General features: G+C 45.9%; 1 protein-coding gene across 2 annotated transcripts; it reads right to left on the bottom strand.

Annotated features, from left to right (window-relative positions):
- Positions 1 to 13038: 13038 nt before the first annotated feature.
- Positions 13039 to 21165, bottom strand: YAE1 (YAE1 maturation factor of ABCE1). Of its 2 annotated transcripts, none has more exons than XM_069958413.1 (3): positions 20970 to 21165; positions 16967 to 17088; positions 13039 to 13550 (listed from the first exon to the last, which is right to left on the bottom strand). In XM_069958413.1, the coding sequence occupies exons 1-3, from the start codon at positions 21147 to 21149 to the stop codon at positions 13136 to 13138; spliced, it is 717 nt and encodes a 238-aa protein (XP_069814514.1). In that variant the 5' UTR covers positions 21150 to 21165; the 3' UTR covers positions 13039 to 13135. The 2 variants fall into 2 exon arrangements, with proteins under 2 accessions (XP_069814514.1, XP_069814515.1); XM_069958414.1 differs by lacking the exon at positions 20970 to 21165 and adding an exon at positions 18884 to 19216.
- Positions 21166 to 23075: the final 1910 nt, after the last annotated feature.

Here is a 23075-nt window from a genome sequence, read left to right on the forward strand (position 1 = left end):
TTTTCAAAATTTTGACTTGGTTTAAGAGCATAGCTTTGGTTTAAGAGCTTCCTGTACTGGGTGGGAGGGCAAGTGGGGGAAGGGCATGGTCTGCATAGCGGGGTCTATAGCACTTTTCTCTGACCCAGGAAGACCTCCTTATGTTCCAAATCATAGCAGATCCACTTCAGGATGGGGCTTGCATCAAGGGACAGGACTGTGGAGGTAATCTCTCCATAGCTGTAACCCCTCTCTCCCCAGACAAGACTGCTACATGTATGTGCCCACATATACCCTGCTCATTCCTTCATGCTCCCTGCCAGTCCATATGTTTCCCATCCTCTCCATTCCTGCTATAATGTGCCTGCACTCACACTCAGCCATTCACATTGCTGTATAGAGAAGTTTCTGTCACTGTCCTGGGTTTTCCATCCGCTCCATTCCTACTATAATGTGCCTGCACTTACACTCAGCTATACACCTTGCTGCTATAATATGTCTGCACTTACACTCAGCCATTCACATTGCTGTATAGAGAAGTTTCTGACACTGTCCTCCTGCGCAGCTCTGTGATTATCACTTCCTGATTGGTCCATGCTGAACACACCCCTTTCCCCATTGCGGTCATGTGACCACATAGACCTCTGACAGCAGGCTGCTTTTCTATTCTAGCCCCAGCTCTACACAGGTTCTATACACTATATACATTAAGGGGCAGTAATATTAAAGGGGAGCTCTGGATAAGGAAAACGATGTGTCTATATAATGTATTTATATAATGTATTACTATATCTGTGCGGTTCTGCCACACTGGTAGCTGTTTGAAATCCAGGAAGTGAAGAAAAATGGCCTCTGTGCCAATTCACATTGTCTCCTGCTCCCACCTTTTAGAAGACAAATATTCCATGCCTCTGTCTCACATTGTGTGTGTTTGCTGAGTGCAGGCTGATGATGCAGACAGGGGGCAGGGCGTGATATCACAGGAGGCTTGGCTGGATCCCCCAATCCCCTGAGTGATTCACCATCTCTAACCGGCTAGAAGCAGGTGTTGCCCTGATTTCTCTGATTGGGCAGTAGTGTGCAGTGAGATTAGGGCTGTGTTCACACATGTTGGAGTGTCATTGCAGTACTGCAGCGTATTAGTAAGTTTTTAGCAAATTCGTAAGTAAATGATGCTAAACGGCAGAGAGTATCAGAGCCTTATTGTGGGGCTCAACTTCAAAGATAAAAGATGCTTGATCATAATATGTGCGTGGAAATGAAAAGAAAAAAAACCCAAAAAGTTCTTTACTTTATTCCAATATCAGCGTTGCAGGTAGAGAATACAATACGCTGTGTGGGTGGGACAACAATGAAATGATAAAGTACTGCAAATAATTTAGTAACACAATGAAACTGCAATGTGTGAACCCAGCCTAGATGTTCTGCAATAGATTTAGGGGGGGAATGGGCTGGGTGGGGCACTGTGGTGGATCAGCTGAGGTAAAACATTGCATTCTGGGACCAGTACTGCTTTCTGGAAACTGATCAACCAGGAAGTACAGAAACACAAAATCGAACAAAACCGCCCAAAGCAAATGGATTTTTTTGTAGTTTCAAAACTGGAATAGATAGGTTAGTAATGCTATATGCTTCTGCAGAAGTTTCATTTTTTTTAACCTCTACCTGGAGTACCCCTTTAAGTGACTCACAGGGGTCTGATCAGAGTTTTTCCCTTTTCATCGACTTCTTCATCCGCCCTGGGCCATTATGAGAACTTCTCCGAACCACGAATCCACAGAATCTGCCAGGCAAACATATTAGGCTCCTCACTTTGGCACCATCCTCATCTCTCTACAAATTGCACATCTGTATTGGCCCCTTTGTGCCCTCATTTGGTGGGTACGCTGACTCTATGTGACCCCCCCTTATAGTATATGCCCCCCTCTGTGTAGTCCACTATAGTACATGCAACCCTCTATGCATGCCCTGTTGTATACGCCCCTCCGTGTTGTCCCCCTTATAAATGGCCCCCCTGTGTTATCCCCCTTATAGATGCCCCCATGTTATCCCCTCATAGATGCCCCCCTTATGTTGCCCCCCCCCCCATCTGTGCAAAGCAGATTTAAAAAAAAAAACAACCAAAACTCACTCCCCTGTCGCGGCTCTCCTCTCCTGCAGGCTCGGTCTGGCCCCCGGCTGATGCGCAGCTCCCCGGCAGCACATGCACCAGTGAGCTCTGTGTGCGCGGGGGCTGTTACTTCCAGCACAGGGAGCGTGTATTGTAGACGCTCCCTGGGCTGGAAGTACTTCCCCGGCGCACACAGAGCTCACTATTGCATGTGCTGCCGGGGACAGGACAGAGCTGGGGAGCTGGGCATCAGCAGGGGCCAGTCCCAGCCTGCCTCTTGTGATCGCAAGAAAAACACTGCTTGAGGTCACAAGAGGGAGTGGGAGGGGGGCAGTGCGGTGGCAAGAGGGGGCCTCGCAGGCGACCGCTGTAGCTACGCGACTGTATAGGGGCATTCTCTGATAGGTACCATGTATGAATTTATGGGAAAATGTAATGTATTAAAATTGCCCTGCTTTCACACCACTGGCAGTCTCAAGAGTCGATATCAGCTCCGAGCTGGCATATATTTTAGCCATAATTTACGGCAAAAATCAGTGTGAAATAAAACAAATCTTGCGTGCTGGAAGGACATGCCTCCCTGCACACACGGTGTGCAGGGCGCAGAACAGCAAAAGTCGCACAATTTTTGTGCAAAGGGGTGGGGAAGGTCTTTGCTCAAAAATATGCAACTTTTTGACTGTCTGCACTACGGGCAGACCTTGATACATGTTCCCCTATGTGTAATATCTTCTTATTACATTATCCAAATACTCTGCAGACAGGGGTGCTTCTACCACAAGGCCACTCTTAATTGTGGATTCAGACTGCTGGAAAGTGTGTGTGTGTGTGTGTGTGGGGGGGGGGGGGGGGGGGGCTGTGGCCACACAACCCAGAAAATTGGGCCCACTTAGCCACCGGATGCTGCCCCTGGCTCCTTTTATTGTGAGATCTTGTAACTAGCACCCACTATTGAATGACTCAGATCTAGCCACTAGCTCCCCGCTGTGCCAGTAACTGTCCTGGCCGCAGCTAGCATTCTGCCTCTAGCCACAAGGAGTCGCTCCTTCCTTCAGCACTGTGGTGCACTAGTGAGGTCACTTATAGACCTGGGAGAAGAAACACATCAGAGGACTGCATGTGCTGCAGCCAGTTAGGTGAGTATGTATGTGTTTTTTTTTGTTGTTTTTTTTATCACCGGGGGACAGCCAAATGCTGTCAATCTTCCTGCAGTCAGCCTCAGACTGGCCCAGAGGGGAGCAGGGGAATCCCCTGGTGGGCCCTACCCCTTGGTGGGCCTCCCTTTTTAGCAGTTCCATAATGACTTATAATCCGCCAGCACTGCTGCACACACCAGTCACCTGGTTACTCACTGCCTCTATATAGTAACCTTGGATTTCATCTTATATGTGTATGTGTGTGCTATGGCTGCAGCAGGCTGTGTGTGTGTGTGCTCTATGGCTGCAGCAGGCTGTGTGTGTGCGCTATGGCTGCAGCAGGCTGTGTGTGTGTGTGTGTGTGTGTCTGGGTATTCTGGGCAACAGTGAAAAATCCAAGGAGGACAGGGAGTGGTGGGATCATAATAAAGAAGTCGTATTTATCTGTCCTCGTGCCCCCGCAGTGCAGTGTCACAGCTCATGGTCCCCCACCAGGCCCTTGATCCTGTGAAATCACGCCCCCACACAGAAATGCCCACTCAGCCAATCAATGACTGAGGCGGGGAACAGCTGTAGGCACTGACTGGCTTAGCAGGTAGTTCCTGTGGGACCATGACAATCCAGGAGAATGGGTGCTGACTGAGAGAGCTGATAAATGTGGGCCTATGTATACTTCTGTATCACTATGGCTGACCGCTACATAAGCATGGCTGACCTCTATATAACAGGTATCTGGCATTGTCAGTAGTTTTTCTTTGTGTATGGTGAATATTTAGTTAGAAAAACATAGAAGATTGTCAGCAGGAAAAGACCACCTGCTCCATCTGTGGTGTCCCACCACAAATGTTACTTGTCTTTACACCCCTTGCAAAAGCCTGTACTTCAAAGTAGTAGTGGTGATGAAGTAGTACCTAAGTTTTGCCACTAGATGTCGCTAGTATGTATATTGTATGCTTAAGTATTGCACAGCTGTAGGTAACTAAAGGGTTATTGTTTGTGTGATTTGTGCACCAATAAGAGCTCTTTCTCTTACCTACCTATCTTCACAGTACATATTACATATGTTGTACGAAGTTGTCACATGGGGTGAGGAAGTGTAGCCACACCTTAGGGAGTCTTACTTTGGTTTCTGTAGAAGAAGGACGCAAGCCAGAATGGTCCCTACAGCAGCCAAATTGGGCCCTGGCTTATGCCAGGTCCCCTGTTAGAGGACAAGTGCAGTGTAGTCTGAGGTGTGGTACAGAACAGACGCACATGGGAACAGACACCCGTTTCTTGAAAGAAGCACTTTTACATACTATGCAGTGCTAAATGCTCACAGAGAGGACAAAGTCAGGGATCATCTCAGCCCACGCCATGAACAAGACTAAAGGTGCAGGACAGTATCCTGAAGAAAGAGCAACTGAACCGGATAGAGCAAAGTTGCTAGAAACCTGCGTACTCTATCTCGCAGTGCGGGTGTAATCAGAAAACTCTGACGATTCTGCTCAACCCAGGTAACAAGGTCTGGGGCTTGTGTCACCCTCTAGGAGGCAATAGGTGGTGCAAAGACCAAGGAGTCAAAACACAGGCACAAGTATTCTATCTACTTTCAAGTATTCTACCTCTTCTACTTCTAAAGTTCTGGCAGAGCACACTACTACATTGGGTTGGGACTCTCGACATCCTCCTCTCTACTTCTCTGAACCTCTTCTACCTCTCAGCCCGCAACTCCGCCAGCTTGGCTGCACTACTATAAAAGCTCTCAGCACAGATCCTGTCACTAAAGTCTAAAGTGTATTGTCGAGACAGAAGTCAGCTGTATATCACTGTATCAAGTATTTCTAGTAATAGTCAAGTAATAGTAATTTCTAGTCAAGTAAAGAAGTTATTTATTTTAACTGGACTCAGTGGTTATTCTTTAAGCACCTACATCTTCCTTGGGTTATCTCTCCTTTCTGTGTGTGTGGCGATACAGATAGTCCGGGTGGGTCACAACTCCACTCCGGACCACCGTGATAAGCGCCCAAGGGACTCCAAAACAGCCTGGCAGGTTACTGACCACAGGGGAAAGGGTATAGCCAGCCTCACTAAAATAAAAGCAGGTGTGCCAGCATACCTGTGTGCCCAACCGGCACTGGCATCATGACAACCTAACACCTGGCTGAGCTATTCCCCGACCAACCACTACTACAGTGGAGTCACACTTCACCATCTAGCAAGTGACCGGTCTACCATCACACCAGTGGTGCTCCACCACATATCTAGTCTAGTTTTGAGATCCTCATGGAGGCTGGGGACTTGCTGCATCCAAGTCCCCAGCCTCCATTCCGCTACCTTTGCTCAGTGGGAACGGGGCCTTATTGTGTTTGTTTGTTTGTCTGTTGTTCTGTGTGCACATATCCAGCGCAGGGAATGTAATCGTGGTTGTCCACGGCCGCCTTGGACCGGTTGAGGCAAGTAGGTAGGGACAGTTGGTGGGTTCAGCGTTAGGGCTCACTGTCTTGTCTTGTCCCTGCAGTTCGGTTCCTGACACACGCAGAGGAGAATCTGTTTTTTATCTTTCCTTATTCACTCAGAAGTCGCCCCAGGATCAGGATCATGTAGGACATTAGGAGGAAACTGCTGAGCCAGATATACTTTACACTAATGTAATACATAATTCGGCTGTTGTATGATTTATGAAGGTGATGCAGAGTTGGCCCCTGATAAAATTCAGAAGTTGCAGTAGCGGCTTACCAACTCCGAAGCCACGTTCCCATCCCTTATCTTAACCTGCTGGGGTCTCAGCTTCTGGGTGTCAATTAAGCAGGGAGAGAGGAGTAAGGCGCTTGCAGCTATTCAGGAGCTTGGAGGAGAAAAGTATTTTCTATGCTATGAAAGCACAGACAAATATACTTATGTGATACTGTCACCCCCTTTCTGTATGAGCACTTCTGTACAAAGCTGTAAAGCAGGGGTGGGGAATCTTTTCCATGTCGAGGGCCATTTGGGCATTAATAAAATCATTCGAGGGCCGCATACTGTATGCGGCAGTTAGTAGCGTGGGTTTGCAGCACCCAGGGCAAGGCAAAGTATTGTTCCCCTAGTGCCCCTGTTATTGTAGTTATCCCCCAGTGATGCCTCTGGTAGGCCTAGTTAACCCTCCAGTAATGTCCCTGGTAGCCTAGTTAACCTTCCTCAGTGATGCCTCTGGTAGGCCTAGTTAACCCTCCAGTAATGTCCCTGGTAGCCTAGTTAACCCTCCTCAGTGATGTCCCTGGTAGGCCTAGTTAACCCCTCAGTGATGTCCCTGGTAGGCCTAGTTAACTCCTCAGTGATGTCCCTGGTAGGCCTAGTTAACCCTCCTCAGTGATGTCCCTGGTAGGCCTAGTTAACCCTCCTCAGTGATGTCCCTGGTAGGCCTAGTTAACCCTCCTCAGTGATGTCCCTGGTAGGCCTAGTTAACCCTCCTCAGTGATGTCCCTGGTAGCCTAGTTAACCCCTCCCAGTCATGCCCCTGGTAGCCTTGTTAACCCCCCAGTGCCTGTCCCAAATTAAAAAATATACATCCCACTCACCTTTCCTCCGCTCCCACGCTGCCCAGGTCCTCTTCTCTCCCCTCTAGCCCAAGCCCGTCTTCGCCTGTAGGCAACACGTGATGAAATTACGTCATTGCGCGCGGCCCGCAGAAGAAGGAAGACGTGCGCCGCTCTGGTAGGGAAGGGGACGGCCCTCACAGTATCCTCCTGTGTCACAGACACAGGAAGATGCTGTGAATGCCGGCTCCTACCCCACCAGAGCAGCGCGCACATCACATGGGAGCCGCAGGCCACATCAGGAGGTCTCAGGGGCCGGATGCGGCCCGCGGGCCAGAGGTTCCCCACCACTGCTGTAAAGCCTAAATGCCTTACTTTATTATAGATTTCTTGGTGCTTGGTCCAGAGAAAAATGCTTTTTATGGTGGGTGGTTTGTGCCACCTGGGCGAAGCTTCACACTCACAGTGGCACTTAGCCCCACCCAGATTAACACCCTAAGCCACGCCTCCTCGTGACAATATTGCTGTCTAGGCTGTGGACCGGCAAGGCCGTGGATCACTGTCTGTGGGGCGTGGACCTCTAGTCCGGCCCTTTGCAATGGCCGCCAAGGGGGCAGGGCCTAGACACCATTGACATCACTGAGGGGTGGGCCTACAGTGCCAAGGTGGGCAGGGCTAATTGGTGCTGTGGATGTGAAGCCCCACTCAGGTGGCGCAATCCAACAACAATGAAAAGCATTTTTCACTGGACTAAGCACCAAACTACAGAATTTAGGCTTTACAGCTGTGTAGAGAAGTCCCCATACAGAAGGGGGGTGACAGCATCACTTTAAGGTATCTTGTGTCTTCTTGACCTTACACCATACAACAGTGTCATCAGTTGGGAACATGAATTACAGCTGACAGATTCCCTTTAACCTCTTAGGGATATATGATGTACCCGTACATCATATGTCCCTAGGGGGTGTTCAGAGCGGGGCCACACGGCGACCCCGCTCTGAACCGCCGCGATCACGGGTGCTGCGTGTAGCTCGGGACCGCGGCTATTAGCGGGCACTGAGATCAGGTAATAAGGTCAAAGTTCCCAGGTGTCTAGTGGGGGAGAAGTGGTCCCGGAGGAGCGATTAATTAATCACATTACTGATCTCGCACGGTAATTGGCGTAAGTGCAAAATTGTGCATTTTTGGTCGCATCAAATCCAGAAAAAATGTGATAAAAAGCGATCAAAAAGTCATATATGCGCAATCAAGGTACCGATAGAAAGTAAACATCATGGCGCAAAAAATGACACCTCACACAGCCCCATAGACCAAAGGATAAAAGCGTTATAAAGCCTGGGAATGGAGCAATTTTAAGGAACGTATATTTGTTAACAATGGTTTGAAATTTTTACAGGCCATCAGATAAAAGAAAAGTTATACATGTTATATATCCTTTTAATCGTAACGACTTGAGGAACCTGCATAACATGTCAGTTTTACCTCAGGGCAAATGGCGTACAAATACCCCCCAAATAAAATAAATACGTTTTTTTTCACCACACTTTGAATATTTTTCTGGTTTCACAGTGTACTTTATGCAAAAATTCAGCCTGTCATTGCAAAGTACAATTAGTGACGCAAAAAATAAGGGCTCACGTGGGTTTCTAGGTAGAAAAATGCAAGTGCTATGGCCTTTTAAACACAAGGAGGCAAAAACGAAAATTGGCCCCATCCTTAAAGGGTTAAAGGAAAGGTCTTATAAAACTAGGAAATGACCGGCAGAGGGGTGCGGGAAGATAATAAAGTACAGTTTCCAGTTCCTGTGCCCCGGTAGCGCTGCTCTTGGGTCTCTCCCACTGCTGCCGGAAGTCATTTTCGTCCGGCTTCCATGTATGTCACGGCCCAGACTTCTCCAGCTGCAATGTCAAGCAGCAGCTGATAGATTGCCCGCTTAACCAGTCAGTCACTGCAGTGGTGTCCCGCTCCAGTCACTGACAAGTTACACAGCTCTGAGCAATTTCGCTGCTAGTATGTGACCAGCTATGCTAAGTTGCTATAGATATGGGATAGGTTTGGCACTGGTAATATCTGGTTAATATAGGGCGGACCCCTAGAATCAAATTCCCTGGTGGGCCCAAGGTACCCCAGTGCAACACAAAGTAAAAGTAACTGGACTGCTCCTTTTGAAAACAAAACAAACAAACAAAACAATTTCCTTAGTAGCAGTGTGTCTTCTACTGAGGAAGGAAATATAGTATTTCCGAAACATGTTAAAGCGAATGTATCATCAGGTACATTCGCTTTAACATGACCCACGGATAGATCGGCACCGCTGCCCAGTTCCCGAGTACGGCACCGTTCTATACACGGGTACCGGGCCACCACTGAAGCACTGGAGGCGGGAGCGGCCACCCCTAGTGGGAGGAATCCCCCGCCTTTCTATGACGCGGCTCAGTTAGAATAAATAGCGCCGCATCATAGAGGGGGCGGGGGATTTCTCCCACTGGGGGCAGCCCGGCCTGCCTCCAGTGCTTCAGCCCCGGCCCGGTGCCTGTGGATAGAATGGCGCCGTACATGGGAACCGGGCCGCTCTACCGGCTTCCCTGCGCTGGCACCAATCTAGCTGGAGGTCATGTTAAAGCGAATATAACTGATGGTACATCTTTCCCTTGACAGGGTACGATAAACTTGATAGTTCCCTTGATAAAACACTTGATAATACAGTGACCAGATCTGTGATAGGAATACAGTGAGTAGTACAGTCGTGCGGACCGAGTAGCATGTTGAGAGATACAAAGGATCAGAGTAGCAGAGAGAAGGATGGTGTGAGAGTCCCAACCGAAGTAGTACTGTGCTCTGCCGGGATGTTGGAGAATACTTGTGCCGTGTATTGACCATTGGGTCTTCACACCACCTAATGCTCACCAGTGTCGGGTGACCCGACCTATGAGGGTGACACAAGGCCCCAGATCTTGTTACCTGGGTTGAGCGGAATGCTGAGGGTTCCCTGCTGACAACCACACTGCAAAATAGAGTTCCTCGTCTCTTACACACTTTGCTGTATCCGGATCAGTTCCTAGCTTACTGCTGTCTGTGGATACTGCCCTGCACTGTGACTCTCCTAGTCCACGGCGTGGGTTGAGGTTATCTCTGACCTGTCCTCTTGTGTAGAAGTTTAACACTGCACAGTGTTGTGTAGAGTTAACTGAGAAGAAACGGTTAGCTGTGTCTTGTCTTGCTTCCTACTCACACAGGAACCTGACTAAGACTGACCCTTGAGAGTAGGGGACCTGGCAGAGGGCCAGGGCCCAGAGAGGGCCACTGTAGAGAGCTGTCTAGCTTGCATCCTTCCTCCACAATGTCCAACACAAAAGACTCATGCACCTCCTCTACCCATGTGACTTTCTTCCTCAGCGTATCCTATTAGACGAAGTGATTTTTAATGATTAATGACGATAAACGATCGCAAACGATTGTTTATCGTTAACCTGAAATGGTTCACCATATTACACAGAACGATAGTCGTTAGTTACGATCGTTATTGCGATCATTTACTTCATCTGATCCCAGTAAAACAATGGACAATGTGCAATTACATTGAACAATTAGTGAAAAAATGCGGAACTTGAGCAAACAAATGTGGAATTACAGTGATCAATTAACGATTATTTTAGGTTCAGATCTAAATCAACGATCAACGACACACAAACAATTTTTCAGTGGTTGCCTGCAATTACATGGAAAGATTATCATTTAAATTCGAACGATATAATGATTTTTCGTACCATAGCTGTCCCGTTTAATAGGGCCCTTACAAGGGTCCAAATGTTAGGATGTAAAGTGGTGTTACAGACAATTATGATCTTTAGAGCTGCTGAAAATAGCAAAGCTCTATACTCTATCTTCTACAGAAAAGGAATACAGCCAGCATTGTGCATGCCTCAGGACCCCAACTGCTAACAGATCTAATTGTTTGTTTAGACAGAGAGATTTATCTAACAGATTATTGAAGCCAAAGCCAGGAAGTCACTATACACAGGGAACAGGTCATAAAGGAAAGACTGGGATTCCATTCCTGGCTGTGGCTTCAAAAATATGTCAGATAAGTCTCTCTGTGTAAGCAAAATAAAGCATTTATTGTTAAACTGTGTGACGAAACAAACAAACAAAAAAAAACTAAAAATTATATATAAAATCATTTTTCACCCAACATAATAACATAAATAGGATCCTAATAGGTTACAATGAGTGTGAGCTTTTCTTTCACAGATGAAAGTGCAGTCTCCGAATTATTCAGGCTGACAAAGAACCAAATGCTGACTCTTCTGCAGTTGTGACCTGCATAAGCGTTCTAGAAAAGTTTGTAATGTGGAAAGAAAAACAAAAAAAAAAAATACTGAAAGGCTAGAATCACACATGGCAGTTTTTGTGCCAAAGCTGCTTTTAATCCATGATCCGTCCTGGGGTCTGGTCGGCACGTGATGCAGTTATTGTCCTAAAAAAACAAACAAAAAAAAAACAAAACAACTTTTAGGCCCCCTTCACACGTCCGGAAAAACCATCCAGATTTCCTATCAGGAAATCCGGATGGATTTCCAGGCCCATAGACTTTAACTAGTCACGGAAGTCTATGGGAGCGCCGGAATCACGGGCACTTTCCGGACCGTCTCCGCAACTTACCGCCTCCGCCACCTCTGTCCCCGGACCTTCAGTGCCACCGCCCCGCCCCCGGAACGGAGCAGCATCGGTGATCACCAATTCCAGCCCCCGGACCTTCAGCGACGTTCCCCAAACTAAACCCCCCCCCCCCCCCGACGTCACCCCACCGCCGATCTCCACATCAGGCCCGGACAGGTGAGATGGCCATCATGACTCCCACCATTACCTGGCAGCAGGTCATGATGGGAGTTGTGCTTCTGCAGCCTGTGGCCATCCAGGTTGCCGAAGTACAACTCCCATCATGCCCTGCAACCTGGGTGGCCACAGACTGCAGAAGTACAATTCCCATCATGACCTGTCAGCCGGGCATGATGGGAGTTGTAGTTCTGCAAGCTGTGACCATCCAGTTTGCATCTCCCATCATGTCCTATTTTTTTCTTCTCATCAGGAAATCCTGAAGGCTTTTCCTGATGGTAAAAACGGAGTACTGTCAGGAAATCCTGATACTTTTCTGATGACATTTGAGGCCTCCTGATCAGGATTTCCTGACAGTAAAAACTGACACCGACGTGTGAATGGGGCCTTAAATTGCAGCCCTGTGTCAAACTGGCATGGCCTAGAGTTTCTGTGCCCTACCAGTCCCTCCTCCCCACCCTCTTCATCATTAGGAATGCCCCTGGCAGGATTTCTTGTATTCATCACTTGTCTGAACACTGTACATGTGATTAGGAGAAATCCTTCTAGGGGAAGCATGACTTTTTTTTTTTTTTTTTTTACATCAAACAACCCCTTTAGGGTGCCTATACACCTACCAGATCCGTACCGATTTCACACTGCGGATTCACAGCAAAATCTGCTGCGAATCCAGTGCCATTCATCCATATGAGAGCATATACATCCCGCTGTATGCGAGTTAACCCCCCACCACCTGCAGCCCTGCCGTGCACACAGCCCCATAGACCAAAGGATAAAAGCGCTATAAGCATGGGAATGGAGCGATTTTAAGGAACGTATATTTGTTAACAATGGTTTGAATATTTTACAGGCCATCAGATACAAGAAAAGTTATATATGTTACATATTGTTTTAATCATAACGACTTGAGGAACATATAAAACATGTCAGTTTTTCCATAGGAGACACGGCGTAAAAACACAATCCCCCCAAAGAAAAAGAATTGTGTTTTTTTTCAATTTCACTGCGCATATAATTTTTATCTCGTTTCGCAGCATATTTTATGCTAAAATTCAGCCTGTCATTGCAAAGTACAATTAGTGACGCAAAAAATAAGGGATCATGTGGGTCTGTAGGTGTAAAAATGCAAGTGCTATGGCCTTTTAAGCATAAGGAGGAAAAAAACAAACCGCAAAAACGAAAATTAGCCTGGTCCCGAAGGGGTTAAGGTGTTCCCAGAGACATTGGGGGAGATTTATCAAACATGGTGTAAAGTGAAACTGGCTCAGTTACCCCTAGCAACCAATCAGATTCCACCTTTCATTCCTCAGACTCTTTGGAAAATGAAAGGTGGAATCTGATTGGTTGCTAGAAGCAACTGAGCCATTTGTAATTTACACCAGTTTGATAAATCTCTCCCAATGTCTTTTGACATCTCTCTGTGACATGACAAAAGTTTTGTGAAACGACATGACATAAGCTAAAAGAAGATCCAGAAGACTTTTAGGAAAAAGAATGACTTTAATATGTGTTGAAAGCTAAGGATGCCAGTCTAGACAGGCACTTTAGATAAGATGTATTTCAATCATACTATAGCTTCAAAACAATGAATACTTTGTTTTCAGCATCTGCAGATAGGAAAGAAGATCTGCAGACAAATTGCTTTGTTGCACTACAGAAATGGTGTCTGTGAGAATTCGACCAAGTTCTTGTTTCATTACATTACTTAACTGTTGTGTAGTCCTGCAGCCAAGCAATAAGGTAGGTTGGGAGTCCATGTTGACACAACAATCCTGCCCAGCATCACATGACCCCTCGCTGGGCTTAGAACAACTTGTGAAATCTATATACTCCAATGCGCTTGATAAGTCAGATGGATGAGAAATCTGATGAACGGATGACAAGCTCTTCACTATATTGTCTTCACACTGAGTGACTGACGTTAAAAGTTCTGCAAGTTTTGTATGTGTTGAAGAGTCGGATTCATGGACTTCACACCACGTGACAAGGGCACTAAGAAGAATTAAAATCACCTCTATTATTAAACACCATAGGAAAACATTTTTCTGCTATTGGAAATTCTTGACTACCTGTCACTGATAAGTTTTGACACATAAGAGACATGTCAAAAGTTTGGTCAGGGTCTGAGTGTTCAGACCGAGTCCGATTAGGAGAATGAGTGGGGGACTTACACGCACTCCTCTTACCACTCTGTTTCTGCGACCTAGACAGACTCCATAAACTTACACTGAATATGATATAGCAGCACAGGCAAAAAGTAGAAAAAAATAGATTAGTGCACGCCTCACCAGACTGGGCTCAGTGTCCGGGATAAGCCAATAAATTTGAAGGAGACAGCACTTTGTAGAGTGAAAAACGGTGGCCTTTATTCACACCTCAATGTTGCGACGTTTGGGCTATACACAGTAGCTTGAGAAAGGCTACTGTGTATAGCCGAAACGTCGCAACATTGTTGAGTGAAAAAAGGTGGCCTTTATTCACACCTCAAAGTGCTGTCTCCTTCAAATTTATTCCATAAACTTACAGTCAGTCTAGGTCACATGACATGGAACTGGGATTGACTGTGCTGTGCACGGACTTCTCCTGCCTAGTTTGCCCTAGTTGAACACTCAGACCTGGACTGATCAAAACGTTTGACATGTCAAGTTTTTACATTTTGTATGTACCTATTCTTGACATGAACATATGTGGCAGCAAAGAGCACTACATGACTTTCTTCGGGGCATACAACAGCTGATAAGTACTAGAAAGATTTTTATTTTTTTTTTGCAGTACATTTTAATCATTCCGTTTACATTTTAAACAATTGAAAACCTATAAAAAAGTGACTACTTGGGAACATGATAATTAGTTTTCCTGATCTTAAATTTTAACATCCTTTTTAAACATAATCTATATCATAAAAATCAAAGTCTGTCTGTCTGTCCTCTATAGACTTCCAAACGCCTGAACAGTTTGACCCCAAATTTGGCCCACAGATACTTTGGGTGCCGGGAAGGTTATTGCGAAGGTCCCCTCCCCGCCAGATGTACAGGAGAGGAGGGGGAGGGGAAAGAGCGCCGCATAGAGTTGAATGGGAAAATCTCCTCACTGCACACAGGAGATATAATTAGCTGCAGCAGACACGGCAGTTGGAGCCTTAGCAACCAATAGGATTACTGCTTTCATTTTCACAGGGAGCTGTGGTTGCTAGGGCAGCTGCCTCACAACATCCACAGAAATAACTGGTAGACCCCCTACTCCATCTATACAGTACATTTATATACAGGGCCCCCTACTCCATCTATACAGTACATGTATATACAGGACCCCCTACTCCATCCATACAGTACATGTATATACAGGGCACTACAGGTATACCAAACTGTGACTGGGTAACACTGCCACACCAGACCTGAGCAATACCGCCATACTGTGACTGGATAACACTGTCATACCAGACCTGACCAATACCGCCATACTGTGACTGGATAACACCTCCATACCAGACCTGACCAATACCGCCATACTGAGACTGGATAACACTGCCACACCAGAACTGACCAATACCGCCATACTGTGACTGGATAACACTGTCATACAAGACCTGACCAATACCGCCATACTGTGAATGGATAACACCGCCACACCAGACCTGACCAATACCGCTATACTGTGCTGGATAACACTGTCATACCAGACCTGACCAATACCGCCATACTGTGACTGGATAACACTGCCATACCAGACCTGACCAATACCGCCATACTGTGCTGGATAACACTGTCATACCAGACCTGACCAATACCGCCATACTGTGACTGGATAACGCTGCCATACCAGACCTGACAAATACCGGCAAACTGTGACTGGGTAACACCGCCACACCAGACCTGACCAATACCGCCATACTGTGACTGGATAACACCATCATATCAGACCTGACCAATACCGCCATACTGTGACTGGATAACCATACATCTATATAGAGAGGACTAGCGGCACTAATAGGTGTAGTATGCAGGTATAGCCAACAGTATATATCGGTTCGGATACAGGCCACAAACAGGTGGTGCTAACTGTATGAAAAGCAGCATGAGAAATCAAAAATGGAAGAAATGAAAGCCAGCTGCACTTGCAACTGGCTTTCATTTCTTCCATTTTTGTGACTGGATAACACCGCTATACCAGACCTAAACAATACCACCATACCGTGACTGGATAACACCGCCACACCAGACCTGACCAATATCGCCATACTGTGACTGGATAACACCGCCATACCAGACATGACCAATACCAACACACTGTGACTGAATAACACTGCCATACGGGTAAATACAACCCTGCAGGTATACAGGACACTACACGTATACAGGACCCCAAAACGATACACTACAGGTATACAGGACCCCAAACTTTACACTACAGGTATACAGGACCCCAAAACTATATACTACAGGTATACAGGACCTCCACCAACTATATACTTCAGGTATACAGGACCTCCACCAACTATATACTACAGGTACACAGGACCCCAAACTATACACTACAGGTATACAGGACCCCAAAACTATACTCTACAGGTATACAGGAACACCACCAACTATGTACTACAGGTATATAGGACCCCAAACTATACACTACAGGTATACAGGACCTCAAAACTATACACTACAGGTATACAGGACCTACACCAACTCTATAATACAGGTATACAGCACCTACACCAACTCTATACTACAAGTATACAGGACCCCAAATATACTACAGGTATACAGGAACTCCACCAGCTATATACTACAGGTATACAGGACCCCAAACTATACACTACAGGTATACAGGACCTCCACCAACTCTGTACTATAGTTATACAGGACCCTCAAACTATTTACTACAGGTATACAGGACCCTCAAACTATACAGTACAGGTATACAGGACCTTCACCAACTGTATACTGCAGGTATACAGGAGCTCCCTCAACTATACACTACAGGTATACAGCCCCCCCAAATACACACTACAGGTATACAGGACCCCCCCAACTATACACTATAGGTATTCAGCCCCCCCAACTATGCACTACAGATATGCGAGACCCCTAAAAACTATACATTGTGGGTATACAGAACCCCTCCAACTATGCACTACAGGTATACACTAATTCCACTGATTAACTCAGATGAAACAATACCTTTAGCTTGGCCTCCTGGGCACCTTAGAACAAATCTAATTAACACACTGACACTTTATACCCGGGCAGCGCCGGGTACATTTTCTAGTAATATAATATATATATATATATATATATATATATATATATATATATATATATATATATATATATATATATATATATATATATACACACACACATATACACACACAAAATGCAATACCCAACAGCACCTGAATTATTACACACCTTAATGTTCCTCTGAGCTCTCCACAGGGCATTAGAAAGGAAACCCCCACTTTATATCCCAAATTGAATCCCGTCTGCAGAGAATTTTCTTTTCCAGCATCCATCCCATCAAGAAAGCCCTCCTGTATGGAAACAGACACAGATCACAGTTACATAGGGTTAACTTCGGTAGTGCGCCATGAAGATCACAGGGTTGCACTGCGATTGTAAGTAGTATATGTAAGCATGCCACTGTTACTACACACCACCATATCAAGATAGGTGCAATAATGCTGATCGGATAAGATTTTGATTGCAGATCCTGAGTGACAGTTTCCAGCATAGAGTTCATTATACATTTTGTGTGACCATGGCTTATCTATGTCATGTCACTACTAGTTGCTGCATTTCCCACAACGCATGGGACTCAAAACCATATCACATCCTAAATAAATCATAGAACTTCAATGCACCAGCAAGTCACAGACAAATCGCACATTTCTTTGCTTGCAAAAGTCCCTGTGTAGCTGTGGGCCAAATCTAGCCACCTCCAACGTCTAACGTTTTTCCAATGTATTGATAGTTGTATGGTAGATTTGCTGAAGTCCAAGCAAAGGGGGCAGAATTCAACTCCAGAAAGAATATACAAATTGTTCTAAACAGGAAATTGGCCCAGATTTACTATGTCTGAACCATGCTTTGGTTTGTTCTTAGCTGTTTTATGGCACAGATATAGAAAGTAATAAAGAGCCTAATCATACCTCACCACACCCCAAGATCCTCCAGGTCCCTTGCTGAACCAATCACTGGCTACAGTATTGTCCTACTTCAGTTAGTGATTGGCCGAGTGGCCTGTCACTACCCAGGCAAATCTGCCTTGGAAGTGGTGGTAGGATCCTTCAGTAAGGAACCTGGAGATACCGCAGGAGGACCCCAGGGGAGCTTAGTGAGGCAAGAATAGGCTCTTTATATTTTTTCCAGTGGGTAAAAGGGGTAGTGACTCTCCTTAAGGAGAGCTCATCATAAAGACATGTGGAGACTTACAGACCATTGCTGCTCCACTTAGAAGTCAAGTCTGGCTCTGTCGAGGAGCCTTAGAACATTGACTGGGGATTTTATGCCAAGCCAAACAATCTCTCCAAGGATTTCCCATCTGCAGATAACCATTTCGGGGTTTTAGCCCCTCATCAGTGCAGAGCAGGGTGTTGGCTGGATAGTGAGAGGTCTATTGACGTTGGTCAAAGGGGTAGTGACTCTCCTCACAGGGAGCTCGTCATAAAGACGTATGAAGACTTACAGACCATTGCTGCTCCACTGAAAATTCTGGGAAGAAAGGATATGCAAAATAGCTCTCACAACTCTTGAGAAAAGAAATGTCCCTAGCAATGGTCTGTAAGTCTTCAAACGTGTTTAGGACGAGCTCTCCTTAAGGAGATTCACTACCCCTTTGACCCACGTCGATGAGGGGCAAAACCCCAGAAATAGCTATCTGCAGATGGGAAATCTTTCCTTTTGGAGAGATTGTTTGGCTTGGCATAAAATTCCCAGTCAATGTTCTAAGGCTCCTTGACTGAGCGAGACTTGACCTGAAGGGACATCTCTTTTCTCAAGAGGTGTGAGCTATTTTGCATTTCCTTTCTTCCCCTATTTTTTTTTCTAAAAAAATGTTTAAAGGACCAGAGTAGCTCTTCAAGAACAAGACTCAGATTGCCCCTATTTTTCACAACCAAGACACAACCAACCCTAAAAGTAATGACATCACTGTAGGCATCTGTGATCTGTGCTACTGTCTTTTATGCCATTGAATATAAACTACACGAGCCTGGATTTATTAATCTGTATAAAACATTGCAGTTAGAATGAGTCTCATGAGTCATTCTAACTGCGATCCTGCTACGGCTTTGCTGGGCGTTCTCCTACATTCAAGAGACCAATCACCTGCAAGCGGCGAACATCACGTGCTGTGGCCACAGCACGGCGTTTGAAAGACCACATGCTGAGTACTGTCCAGCTTTGACTGATCAATCTGGTTGCTCCGCTCTCACGGACTAGACCTTGTTAACAATAGTTGACTATCAGGCCGGATAGCACAACGAACTGTCAGTAAGACCCTCTTTCACAGCACAATAGATGACCAGCTAACGATCACAGTGATTCATCTTGGGACATTTATGCTGTTTTCAGGACATTTCTTGATTATGGATGATAATCCCGCTGCGAGTATGTAAACCCATTAAAGTGAATAGGCAAGTATCCACAGCGGATTGCAGCGAGAAATCCCCTAAGTATATGTTGTGTGTGAAGCTACCCTAAACACAGGAATTCCGGCCAGTACAGAGTGTCACGGCTCAATGTGTCCGTCAATTACACGATTGCTTTCTCTTTGTGAGCGCATAGATGGCCTTGGATACACAGGACTTCCTGTTTTCTGACCGTTTCCTGTTTCTGAGAAAAAAAAAAAAAAGTTAAAAAACAAGAAGTGCCATGTTTTCCATGATAACTAAAATAAATAATGAATGTAAAGTGCAAACTTGCTTTACATTACATCTATTTAGATTGTGTAAGTTATAATGACAGTGACACTTTAATATATCCGGGCTATTGTATCTCAACAATATCCTGATAATAAATGGGTTATCCTACAAAAATCAAGTTATGACTAGAGATGAGCGAACCGGGTTAGGGTTCGAGTCGATCTGAACCCGAACGTTCGGTATTTGATTAGCTGGGGCTGCTGAACTTGGATAAAGCTCTAAGGTTGTCTGGAAAACATGGATACAGCCAATGACTTACATTGGCTGTATCCAACTTCAGCAGCCACCGCTAATCAAATGCCGAAAGTTCAGGTTCGGATGGACTCGAGCATGCTCCAGGTTCGCTCATCTCTAGTTATGATCTATCCTGAACAACTGATCACAGGGGACTCAAGAATGAGGACCTGACTCTCCCCTCTAAAATAAAAAGTAACAAGGAAGCTTGACGGCCTCTCCATTCATTCTCTATGGGAGCCACCAGAGAAAGCGAAGAATCACCCTGAGCAATTTTCAGGGGTCTCCCATAGAGAATTAATAGTGGCAGGGAAGGCTCGGAGGAATCTGATTGCTTGGATCCTGAGGATTGCTCATAGACAACTACTTTAAAGGGGTATTCTCACTTCAAAATGCTATCTGCCATTCACAGGATTGGGGATAACAAGCTGACCCCTGTGTCCCCCACCGAACACGTGAATGAAGGAGCCACTGCTACCCCTTTAAGCACAGAGGCCAACCAGAGAACTGTTCTTTTCAGCCTCAGTACATTGCTGGCCCTTTAAAGGGGTAGTGCGGTGCTCAGAAATTATTCACAGAATAACACACATTACAAAGTTATACAACTTTGTAATGTATGTTATGTCTGTGAATCGCCCCCTTCCCCGTGTCCCACCACCCCCACCCGTGTACCCGGAAGTGTAGTGCATTATACATACCTGATCCGTGTCGAGGGCCGTCCGCCATTTTGTGCCAAACGTCATCTTCGGACGGACAGTTATGCTCAGCCAATGGCGGCCGATGACATGGCGAAGGGGGGACGGCGGCAGGGATTCGATCATCCATCCATCCATCCATCCAGATGACGTTTGGCACAAAATGGCGGACGGCCCTCGACACGGATCAGGTAATGTATAATGCACCACACACTTCCGGGTACACAGGCAGGGGTGGTGGGACACGGGGAAGGGGGCCATTCACAGACATAACATACATTACAAAGTTGTATAACTCTGTAATGTGTGTTATTCTGTGAATAATTTTTTAACGCCGCACTACCCCTTTAAATATGCGTGCATCCCCCTTCTATACATGCTGTGAGCGCAGTGGCCTGAGGTCACCAGTCTGGATGGTCAGTACCGCAGCCAGTCAGCCCCTGGCCGCTCTCCCCCTGGGACCATCACCCCAGACTAATCCATCAGTAACATAAGTCCTCATCACTGAGCCAATCACATAAGCGGCAGACTACAGCATGGGGGAGGCGCTGGGTCACCCACCTTCAGCCTTTTCTCCATGGATTTCTTCCAATCACTCTGCAGAATTGCCATTTCATCAGCCTCCTCATCAAAGATCTCATCCTCCCCCTGTGGCTGGAGACTGGCGGCCGCCCGCACCCACGACATAGTGACACTGCGATAGATACGGGGGGCGAAGGACCTTTGTGACGTGTTGGTCATGTGATCACTTGTAGTTGAATGCGGCTCCCAGGTAAAGGACCTTCGATGATGAATTGACCACATGATTAGTCACGTGTATGGGAGGGGTTACGCCGTACACTGTGTGATCATGTGACTTAGCACTATATAGTTAGGGTACTTAGCAAAATACTGTAGCTGGTGTATGATTACTGTAAGGTGTACCAAGATGGCGGCACGTTACTATGACGTGTTGACTACCTAGGCAACAACAGTAGCGTGTGTGCGCCATCTAGTGACATTGTCAGGAATGAAAAAAAGAGTTTCCTTAGTTTTCTAGGTCTGATTTCTTTTGTTGAATACAGAATACTCTTGATATTCTTGATGTCTGAGGTGGGTAATGTATCACCCTGAGGAGAACATTTTATAGGCAATGCATTGTTCCTTAGAATAGGTGGCACAGTTGAGTTTACATGAGTCTATGAGTCATTTTGCATTGGGGATACCTTGAAGGAAAACAAGGACAGTAAAAATAGTATACCAGTATACTAGTCTTTAGCATTTTTTACTGAATGTTTTCACTTTTTAACCTTTTTGATCACTCTGTGTGATCGTGACAACCATCAGCCAAGGAGTAAGCAATCGTTCACTTGTTGGCTGATTGTTGTCTTTCCACAATCTTAAAAATCATTGTCCGCCGGGCGTGCATGACTTTGTGTAATAGGCAATGCGCGACTGCTGGCTGATTAAAGTGGTACTCGGACACCAGGCGGGGCGCAGAGAGGTAGGCAAAGTTTCTTTATCATTTTCTATATACCGACACCAAGTACCCTTATAAAGCAAGGCCTGCATAGACATCTCTAACAAAGTTTGTGTAGCCCATGCATTACAATCATTGAGCCATATAATAGGTTCTGTTAGTGAGTGCTGATGTAAAAGTTCAGTGCTCAGTTTCCCAACTCATCGGCCCTTGTAAGCCGAGACTTCCCTTTCTGTACAGATCTTTTCCAAGCAGTGCCATTCTTATCAACACAGACAGATATACAGTGACATCAGTGTATAGATAACAGGATACACTCAATAGGCGTTGCTCACAACTCAGCCCAGCTTGTCTGTCAAATGAACCCACAAAGCATACTCACAAATGTGTTACATGCAAATATACGCCATGAGGCGTGCCATAAATAAAGCATGTCCCTAAATGCTGTTTAAAACAGCTTAAGCCCCTGCTACAGTGAGATATTATGGCGGTAGCAAGCGGGTGAGAGCTGGGGGGGGGGGAGCACGGGAAGGTGCTGCCTGGGTGATCGCTAGAAATGCCAATTTTCTCACTAATAAGCATCAATTCTGTATGTAAATAGTTCAACAATGTTTGTGAAAAGTAACAAAACACGTTCCCGCTCGGACCTTCACCTGACAAAAGACCCCGGTAAGTGGACCTTCACTAAAAGTTGTTGAGTACCCCTGAACTACAACATCAGCCGACATCGTTCGTGACGGCTGATCGTTGTGTTCTATTACACAGGATGAATATCGGCCGAATATGGACAATAATCATTCCGTGTAATTGGGCCTTTAGCCAAGATGACACACCACATAATGATGTACTGAAGCAGAGTAGAAGAAAAGAACTTAGCACTAAATAGTAAAAATAAATCTAGATTTTTGTTAAAATCCAGTTTTAGGAATATTAAGTGTATTGCTGAGTAGGAAGGTATGTCTCTTACCTTCCTCCTCTGCGCCGTAACGGTGCAGTTAGCTGTGTGCTGCACGGTCCATTGAGACTGTTAGGAGCACCCGTTAGGAGCACTGCTGGCCCCCATAATGCCGATCCGCCCCCTGCCAGTCCACTCCATTCAGGGGTCGGCTGGAAAGAGGGGGATGGGTGCTATGGGGACAGACAATGCTCCTAATGATTTAACCAGATTGTGGAGCGTACAACTAACTGCACCGAAATGGAGCAGAGGA

Source organism: Dendropsophus ebraccatus, chromosome 2, assembly GCF_027789765.1.
Source record: "Dendropsophus ebraccatus isolate aDenEbr1 chromosome 2, aDenEbr1.pat, whole genome shotgun sequence".
NCBI classification, from domain to species: domain Eukaryota; kingdom Metazoa; phylum Chordata; class Amphibia; order Anura; family Hylidae; genus Dendropsophus; species Dendropsophus ebraccatus.